The sequence below is a fragment of the Lupinus angustifolius genome, chromosome LG13 (genome assembly GCF_001865875.1).
Source record: "Lupinus angustifolius cultivar Tanjil chromosome LG13, LupAngTanjil_v1.0, whole genome shotgun sequence".
In the NCBI taxonomy this organism is placed as follows: Eukaryota; Viridiplantae; Streptophyta; class Magnoliopsida; order Fabales; family Fabaceae; genus Lupinus; species Lupinus angustifolius.
The window spans coordinates 1,960,333-1,970,671 of NC_032021.1; the positions used below are offsets into that span (position 1 = coordinate 1,960,333).

A 10,339-nucleotide genomic window follows, 5' to 3' on the forward strand; every position below is an offset into this window, starting at 1 on the left:
TATTCTCTATATAATATATTGGCTAATTCCTTTTTAATTTAACTCATTCATTATTCAATCTATTCATTTAATGAATGAAATACACACTCTTTTCTTCCTCCTTGATTTCAAATAAGACTTAAGAGTGTGTTAAAAATCAAATGGTAACTAGATATAGGTTAGGCAATGCTTACTCATTAACTATATGTTCTTCAATTTGCAACATGAAAAACTCTCCAACCTCTTATTATTGATATAGTTTTTAGCATTAACTTTTATTGTTTAACGACATCCTTATGATAATGACCAAGTATTATTTTTCTTTGTGATAGGCGTACAATAATGCTTTTTTGGGAATTCCATAGTAATACTATAAATTATGGAGTGGGAACTGGGAAACAAGTAAATGCTGATGAGTGGGATCGATAAAAAATGAATTGGGTCAAAATAATTGTTATATCTTTCTTACGAGCTTTGCAATGCTCAATGAAATCTGAAGATATGGTCTGGCCTTTAATTCATTCATGTATCTAAGATGGACTCAGAAAACCATTAAAGCCGTCCATTGGTCCATACTCCATACCAACAAATGTAACACAAGAATAAGGTGCATGCTATTAAAGGGTGAAAGTTATAATAAGGTGAGTAGAATTAGGAATGGCAACGGGTACGGGTAGTAGCTACCTGTTATCCGTTTTGAAATATGAGACCATTACCCATAGTCATTTGTACTGTACGAGTACTTGTATGCGAATATTTTTGTAGGTATTTCTAAATATCCGTAGGTACAATCAGTATCTACGGGTTTCCTACGTTATCAATGAATTTCTAGCTTACTACTTCTATTATGTTTAGCATGAGATTAAACTTAATTAGTTTTGTGTCTTTTGATTGAAAGTTTGGCAAAAATATTAAATTTATTGGAGTTTTCTATTTGTGTGATTTGTTATTCTTATTTCCTTAACAATAAATATTTTTTTATGGAAGGCATGCGTTTTCTGCTCATGTAATGATATTCGTAAGATGTTTCACCATCAAATTCAATAAAAAATGTAAACAAAGTAAAATGAAAAGATGTACATAGTGCAATAAAGATTAGAGTATTGTATTTTTTATTTTAATTAAAATAATATAATAATCACATAAATTACAGGTACCCGTGAGCATGAGTACCATAATACTCAGATCCGCTCGTATATACTACAGTATTTTAAAAAACTCATTTATAAAACTTGTGGTACCCGTTTGTGACCTATACCCATATAAATTTTACTTGCGAGTAAGAGTTTTTTTGTTATCCTTAAGTAGAAGTTATATATATATATATATATATATGTAACCTCGAGATAAAGACCATAAATTAATCACCAATAGGAGTGAACTGCTAGCTAATGGTATTTGGTTTATCATCAATGTCTCATTGGCTAATAAATTAATCACGAATATGAGTGCACATTATATAATAATAATCCAACTTTAATTTCACTAAGTTATATTAACAGTTATTTTAGCATTCTCCCTGATACATTCATTTAAATTATAGTGGGTACATTTTACTTTAACTTCAAAACCAATCAATAGATCTTTTAGCCATTTGGTCTGGTGGAATTTGAACAAGATAAGAAAATCATTTGAAGGATGGTGGACACAAGTTAGTCACATAGAGAAGGTTGCAAAACTTAATTCAAATCCTTTGGATTAAGTTTTTAACCGAACCCTAACATTTTCACACACAAAAACTAATTCATTAATCCGATCCAAACCCATGTTTCTAGTTTGGTTTGATTTAATTTCATTGGATTTATGGATTAAATCAAACCCGCTTACAACCCACTAGTGAAAATGTTACACATATATTACTAGAGCTTGACACATTTTCCTATCAGATAAAGTGAACACTTACAAGCAAAAGTTTGTACATTACTGTAAATGTTGGAATACCACATTATAATAAACTTATTCAGGAAAGCATTGTTGTAACACAATGTTACACCACTAAGCAAACTAAGCTTAAACACCATATTATAAGTAACCTAAAAACATTGTTTATACCACAATGCTCGTCTTATACAGCGTACCACAATCGACGTTCTTTCACTTATTGAAACATATATAATATTAATGTTGCATAACCAAGTCCCTTACTAGAGCTGAAAAACCCCATCTTGTATAATTAGTGGGTACATAGTATCTGTAGTAAATGGTGCAAAGTCAGCTATTGCAGTGTTCTCCATAATCTGTAAAATATAATGGTATGCGTTAGATTTTATTTACAACAGTGCAATAATTAGAATGCTTTTAAATAAAATGTGCACTTAATTATAATGAATAGAAACGTTACCTTGTTATGGAGATATTTATTTGCCGCTTCGAGTGTTCCCTCCTGTAATTCCATAAGGAATAAAGTTGATTTCAGAAATTACCATTAAAAATGGAATGAAAAAACACCCCTTAACTTATCCTTTGGTAACTAGTACAATATTTTAGTGTGATACCAAAAAAAGTCAGTTTTTCAATATCTGTTTTTGCAAATTAATTTGTAGAGAGGAATAAAGAAAAATATAAAATATTTTATGGCTTCAAAGTCTTTACCTTCTTTCTATTTCTCTCCTACAATCAACTCAAAAAATTTCCACTTCTGTGGGATGTCTATGTCTGGAAATGTTTTTAATACCAAAGGATTTTTGTATGGACTATTGGCTTCCTAAAATCTACTGCACTTGGATTTTTTCCCTTGGTGGATGATAATCACAGTTATGATGAATTAGTCACTGAGTTTTCTAATGAATTGGGTGAGTGAGACTGGAATAGGATCAGGATCATACTCCCTTGTGAGTTCTGTGGTTTATTCCAAAATCACCTCCTTAGTAAACATTTTGGGCTCAAAAATTATTTAACAAACATAAACTTTCGTACAAATAAACATAAATGTATGCTAGAAGCTAACCTTATCCCTCAAAGCTTGAATTTCTTGCAACATGATATTCATCTGTAGTTCATATGCATAATAGTTATTCATTTCACATCCAACATTGAAGGTAATACGATAATATATCTGTTTGAAAAAGTATTCGTTGGTAGGTACCTTCATTGAGCGAATATGATAAATCCAATTTTCGAGATTCTTCTCTAGCACTTGTAATTCATCCATTGTCATTGTCCCAATTCCTCCCCCAAACAAATACCTAGGACAGAGAGAGATCATAATGTCGTTAAATTTTCTTTCTTCTTTTCATAGCCAGATCATACAAAATTTACACCCTAAGAGAATCAAGTATCTACCTCATAGATAATTTATCTCATTCGTAAAAATATAACATATGTATTATTTTGTTTAGTTTTAGAAATATTTTTATAGAAAATGATTAAATAGGACTCATGTCATGATTTGGGTGACTTGAGAAGATAATATATTTTCTTATATCAAGAAATACTATGTTTAGTGAAAGATAATTAACATTATAGTGTATACACTACAATTTAAATTCATATATAGTCGGTGCATAATACATCATTCATTTGTATTACTTTAACTTAAGAGTACAATGATACTTGAAAATAAATGGTAGTTAATATAATAACAATGTAAAAAAACTTTTATATAATCAATATATACATTTTTTTCTTCTCTAATACTGTGCCTTAATTTGTTCTAAACTCCTATGAGTATAGTACAGCTACCAACAAAAGATATCGAACATAATTAACAATTTCGCAAGTATAGTTACTCTAATCATAGATCAACTACATTACTGATAAAGATTTAAACTATCGAATGAAGGACAAAACTAAGACATTATTCTAATGTGATCTTATTGACGACATTATACATAGCTTTGTGATATTTTGTTGGAAGAAAAATAATACAATAAAATGAATATTATTAGGTACCCGATACCCTTCTGCAATGTTTCGATTTCTTGCTTAAGCACGTCGGTTTCCTCTTTAGCATCCTAGACAAACAGATTGTGAAATGAAGTTAGTAGGACTTCATGTAAATTCATAAATAATAGCATCATAATATATAACAAATAAAAAGTTGTAGGAATTAAAATTGGACTATGGACAAAAAATATTTGGACAATATGGTATTATGCTAGAAACAAATAAGAAATTTTTTGACTAACAAAATATTCACACTAGAAGTGCTGAAGATATTTTTTTCTTAAAATTATGGACCTTGATTCAAGGAAAGTTTACAAGTATAGTTTACTATAATGCTAAATGAGTTGTTAACACATGTGAATGTTAAAAACAATGTTAGATTCAGCTATAGCTTTTGTCATGTGGAGTACCTCTTGTTGTCCATAATATTTTTGTTTTGCTAATGATTTTTTTTAAAAAGGATATTGTTTTCAATTAAAATTATGATAATGAATAAAAATATTTCAAAGTTGAGTACAATATAATGGTATATGACTGTAGCTTTTTCATGTTTACTGTACTTTGCGGGAATAGTTATTATAGCATTATGTGCCTATAATATATACAAACATATAGTACATAAATGTATGCATGATGATGTGGAACTTAAGATCCCATTTAATCATATAATAGAATATAACATATCAAGAGTCACTATCATGGGTCATAGTTTATTCTTTGTGTGTCAAAATGAACCGGAGACAACAAAACATTGGGTGATAATACAAATTATTTGGCATATATTATTCCTATCATCATTATCACTACATATTATTATATTTATTACTCAGTGATAAGACTGCGTCAAACAGCATCAAATACCACTCACTCATTAACATATTATTATAGTAAGTATAATAACTATTCCATTATTCTTTGACAGCATATGTGCTCTTAGTTATCTGATATTTTCTTATTTATCCTATAGTCTTTGTAATTTCACACTTAACATATAGGGACATAAATAATAACTTGTTGCATACCAGAGGAGGATGTGCTTCTGTGGCTCCTTCAGGCTGAGACCCTCGTGTGAACTTCATGTACCTCTCTATGAGTCCTTGCATGGTTCTAATTTCACATATATATGAACATACCACATACACAAAATGAGAGTGGAACCTTAGATATCACACTAAAACATGTATATATATGCATAAGACCAAAGATAATGTTTCTTTTTTTACAGCAACTTTGTACATCAAAATTAAAGTGAGAGATATATGTATATATATACCCTTTGGTTGCAAGTTCATAGAGCTTGCCATGGGCAGAGAAAATGACAAGGCCAATATCAGCATCACACAGCACAGAAAGTTCCTTAGCCTTCTTCAGAAGCCCAGCACGGCGCTTGCAAAAGGTAACTTGTCTATGCACCGGGTTCTCAATTCGCTTCAGCTGAACCCTTCCACGAGCCATTGATCAATATGATATAATTTTTTACCTTAGATTTTTGAGTAATAGTTTCAGCAACTAAGTGTTTTTGTGATTGTGTGCTTTTTCTATGCACACAACCTCCCACTAGTTTGAACTAGCTTCGAGGTTGATGCAGCCTGGTACGTAGAAGTACCCTTTAGTCTAAGTTTTGCTAGTAATTGATTCAGTTTATGAAATTGAAGGCCTTATATAACCAACCCATCATTAAAATATAGTAATGTTAGTAATAAGTAATTGATTTGTATAAGAAATGTATTAGCAGCCAACTTTACACATCACTAAGTTTTGTTTAGTGTGTAATAATCATCAATTGGTAGCGCATTGGTTCCAAACTTAAAATTAATTTGATAATAAATCACATCAAAGCATGTGATACCTAAAGGTGGTGTGGTCATTTCAGGCTTTCAGCCATAGAATATGGTTCACTTTACTATAATATTACGGCTCAGGCTTTATTCCTGTATTATAGGCTCCTACTGTACTTGTTCAATCGTGCATATTAATGGGGTAGCCCTATTAATATATGCTTAATGCTACTCTGTTCTGCACTTAGTGGAAACTGCTTTTAATTTCCATGTTTCTATTAGGCTACTTATTAACATTTAACATATAAATTATCATCAGGTTTTTCATTGAACATGTTATACAAAACTGAGAACAGAATCAGGAATCTTATAAAGCAAGAAAGGGTCTCGATTCTTGAGCAAACACAACTATTACTAATTAAAGAAAATCAAATCAGCACCTCATATCATAATCTGATTGGCTTTGTTGTGCACTCTGCAACGAGGAATCTTATTACTGTTCATTCTAATGGATGCCAAAGAAATATTCTTATATATTGTGGTGTAATATGCTAGATCCGTTTAATAATTAATACAATGTATAAATTTGTTTGGATATTGGCGATATATGAAAGTACATGATTTAATCGATTGAGAATAAAAAGAATTATGTAAAGTAACAAGAAAAAATGAATACAAGATTCTCAAGGTAAAAAAATGTAGACTATGACGATCTATATTATGCTATTCTACTATAAAAAAGAAGAGAAAGTATAAGAAATCATGTTAAATTGATGAGGACAAAGGCACTATTTTCTCTCACAAACTATTCTCTTAGAACAAGAATTTAACCAAATTTACTTGATCAATAACTTTTATGCGATACCTTTTGCATTTGATCAGCATATACTATACCCTTCTTTAAACATGAGTGCATGAATTAAATATTCATATGAATAGCCAATTAGATGCAAAAGGATTAAATGCTTTGAAGTACTGGAAAATGTAAAAACATTGCAATTCACTTTTGAAGCAAAGAAAAATGGTGCCCAACTATTTACCACCTTGACTAATTCGGCAGTGAGAATATTGTGAACAAAATTGCATAACAAATCATAATACATGTCCATGGATTTAATGCAGAATATTATTTAATGTGTCTTTAATCAAATCTTAATGTTTGAGTGTCAAAGAATCTTAGAATTTCTCCTTAGATTATTAGCAAGATCTAACACAAACACCTGAATCAAAAGTGGTTATTAACACATGCAAGGTTGAATGGTCATGTTAGAATTTAAGCTCTCGTTTTTTATTTTATTTTGCATGAGAATATGGACAACGAAATAATAAGAGGAGAATTAAATTAAATATGAACAGGGAATGCTTCTAAAAGAAGCTTAGTGCCACTAAGGCAAAATTTCTTTTCATTTTTAATACTAAATCATTTGTTTTGTGACGCAAGGAAATTCATATATAAAGAAAAGAGTACAGGGTATTTGATTCCATATACATCTACTTTGTCTCAACTCTCAATAGATTAAACTAACATCAAGTTATGACTTCTTTGTAAGTGACGATTTAAAACAACAAAAAATATTGAGAAAACATTCAATAAAAAAATAGGCACCTTTTACTTAGGATGTAACCCATTTCCACACACTAATTTTGGTTAGTTTAACAAAAAAAGGTATTAAGTTAAAGCACTACCAAAACTTGGCCATTAAGAAACACTTGTGAGGAGAATGCTTATTTTCAAGACAAAAGCATCTGTTTATAAGAATAACAAACATTATAATTAGAGAAAACTCAAGGTGAAGGATAACTCAAGTAAAAAACTTATGTACTTTATACATGGTTGTTGCCACAAGATGTGTACATTTTTTCCTTCTGTGGCATTAGTAATACTGGAATATAGGATTCAAGTGTGCATCTAAAACTTTTAGTTATCATTGACTCTTTTCAAAGGGGAAGGAGTGTATGAAAGCCGAGTTCAGTTGCATAAATAACCTTGCAGCTCCATATATTTTTTTCTGTTGGATAAACTATTGATGTGATCATAGCTCTCCCTCATGAACTGAGTTCCAGTGATAAAAAACGATGGCTCAATACATGAAACTCTCAATATATAGTATTTGAGATATTAGATGTACACAATCTTATATATAACTTGATCATATTGTTACTTTAATTGTCACAACAACTTAAATATTAATTTTAATTATGATCACATACATGTAAGGATTCTCTTGTGCATGCATATGTGGTCAATATTTTGTCATAAAGTACTTAACTTTGGTGCACCAAATGTGTAAAATATTGACATTGACATATGCATGACTCAACATTACGTTTGTCTAATGACAATAAATGGTGTTTAAATACTTTATTGGTTAATAACATGCTAATCGAGTACATTTAGAGTTTTGCAAGAATCTCTCAAATATGTTATTGTGGAAAAGTTTAGGTGGAGAAAAAACAAAGGGGTAAATGTTATGAACATCAAAATAGAGTAGACATCGTCAAGTGATGTTCTGAATTTTTTGATGTGTTATTGAAATATATATCAATGAAGAAAATAAAATATAAAAAGAGAGTAAGAAATAAAGTATACAATATCAAATATGAGAGTCAAAAGTTATGTTCAAATAATAGAACTCAAAGCTAGAATCTCATACCTGAAGAGATGCCGAACTTTTTTCAAGTCAGCAATTTCAGTATCTGTTTCTTTAATCCAACACCACAGGACCCTTTTCTCTTGGTCATAAAATGTCTTTATTTCCTTCCATGGTCCAACCTCAACACACATCCTCATTTGGATTATTGCTTATGTATCATTTTCAACCAAGTAGGTCCTAATTGCATAATCATCCACCTTTGTGTTATCCAAACTGGCCCTTAATACGGAATTTTGAGTTTTGTAACTCACATGTTAAGTTTTATAACTCATTAATTTTCTAAAATGTAAAAAAAAAATATCATTTTTCATTACTAGACACTTTCATCTTTCGTAAGTTTTACAACCCATTTCATCTCTTTCACAAATCATCTCCTTCCAACACCCTAATTCACAATTCTTCGTAATAGTAAACCTCGTATTCAAAAGTAAATCATAAGGAAAAAAACATTATAAATGGTGTTCAAATTGTCTTTCACATGAATTGTCTTGCACGTGACCTTCATAACCTAGAAATTATATAGCAGACAATATTTTTGTTTTGCATATTTTTCAAATCATTTTATCTAATGTTACTAAAGGTTTTGATGAGGGGAAATTTGCTTTTTGTAATAATAGTATGATAATCTAGCCTTTTATATCCACCAAAAAATGGGTTATGAAACAGAAAATATGGATAACAGAACTCAAAACCCTTAACACGCTTCAACAATGGCCCATTAACCAATGTAGTCGAACCCCGAAGCCCATTTGTTGAACGCGGGTAAAAAAGTATTCGAAAAATACATATTATAGTGTGTGATTGGATAATTAGTGAAAGATGTATTACATTTCTTGTTTGATAATCAATTGATTTATTAACCAAAACACTAATATAATCATGTTCTTTTATTTTTGTTTTCAAAGTTTTACTATCTCTTATAGGATGAATGAAGTAGTAAGTTTATCATCTCCCAAAACAAAATTACTTCTCTTAAACTTTTTATCCGGTTCAATTTTTTTCTTGCCTCGGTTGATATCGAATATAGTTAAAGACTAATTCTCATACTAGGATAATCTTAAGGAACAATCATCCTCAATTTGATGTTTTAACCTAAAAATTCGTTTGATATGGCATTCACTCCCAAAATTTCAAGCACAGTACTAAAACCAAATTTACTAATTTCAGTTATGTTCTCTCTTCACGGAATCATACGCCTTCACATATTGGTCAAGTATTTTTTCAATCTAGGTATTCTCATATACATGTCAACCAAATAACTAGTCTCTTTTGGGAAAATAAAGATCCAAAGTTTGAGTATTGTGAGTAGGATCCGACCCTACTCGCTCATCAGTATGACCCAGTTATGATCAAGTTTGAATAGAATCGGATCTAGGGTCGGGTTCAAGTTCAAAAATTAGATTTGGTCAATATTTAGGACGAAAAGGGACCAAACATGACCTGACTCGACTCGTCCCATGATCACTCACCGATCATATTTGTATGTATCTCTATTCAAATATTTATAAGGTAATAACATTTTTTTGGTCGAAAATTTATTGATTCTCTAAATTTTTCATCATATATACATGATTAAAAATATGTGTACATATATCAAATTATATATTCATAATAATAAATAATATTGAGGAGACTTTATCTTAAATGAGTATATATAATATTTAGTCGGATCTAGGATTGAGTTAAGTTTAAAGGCTAACACAGTCGATATCTAGGAGTCGAGTTAGTTTCGGGTCTAGGTCCGAGTTCAAAAAATCATCCATTCAATTTTTAGGACTGGATAAGAACATACCATAAGTCATGTCAACCCAGTCCATACTCACTCTAATAGATAAGTGACTAATTGAGATACATCAGGTTATTATTATTGAAACTAATAAAAAAATAAATCTTTTCTGCAGGGAAGGTAGTCCTGCTCGAGTCACGTAAGACTACTATAAAGTTATAATTATTTCTATTTGTCATCAACTTAAAATCGAAATCTCTAATTAAATTAGAAAAATCTAGTTGCAATTAACCTAATGGCTTTTAAGTCACTTCAAA

At 30.3% G+C, this 10,339-nt stretch overlaps 1 protein-coding gene across 1 annotated transcript; it reads right to left on the reverse strand.

Annotated features, from left to right (window-relative positions):
* LOC109363435 (agamous-like MADS-box protein AGL12) lies at positions 1,896–5,535 on the reverse strand. Its single transcript, XM_019609697.1, has 7 exons — positions 5,138–5,535; positions 4,887–4,971; positions 3,871–3,932; positions 3,065–3,164; positions 2,927–2,968; positions 2,321–2,362; positions 1,896–2,216 (listed from the first exon to the last, which is right to left on the reverse strand). The coding sequence occupies exons 1-7, from the start codon at positions 5,317–5,319 to the stop codon at positions 2,124–2,126; spliced, it is 606 nt and encodes a 201-aa protein (XP_019465242.1). The 5' UTR covers positions 5,320–5,535; the 3' UTR covers positions 1,896–2,123.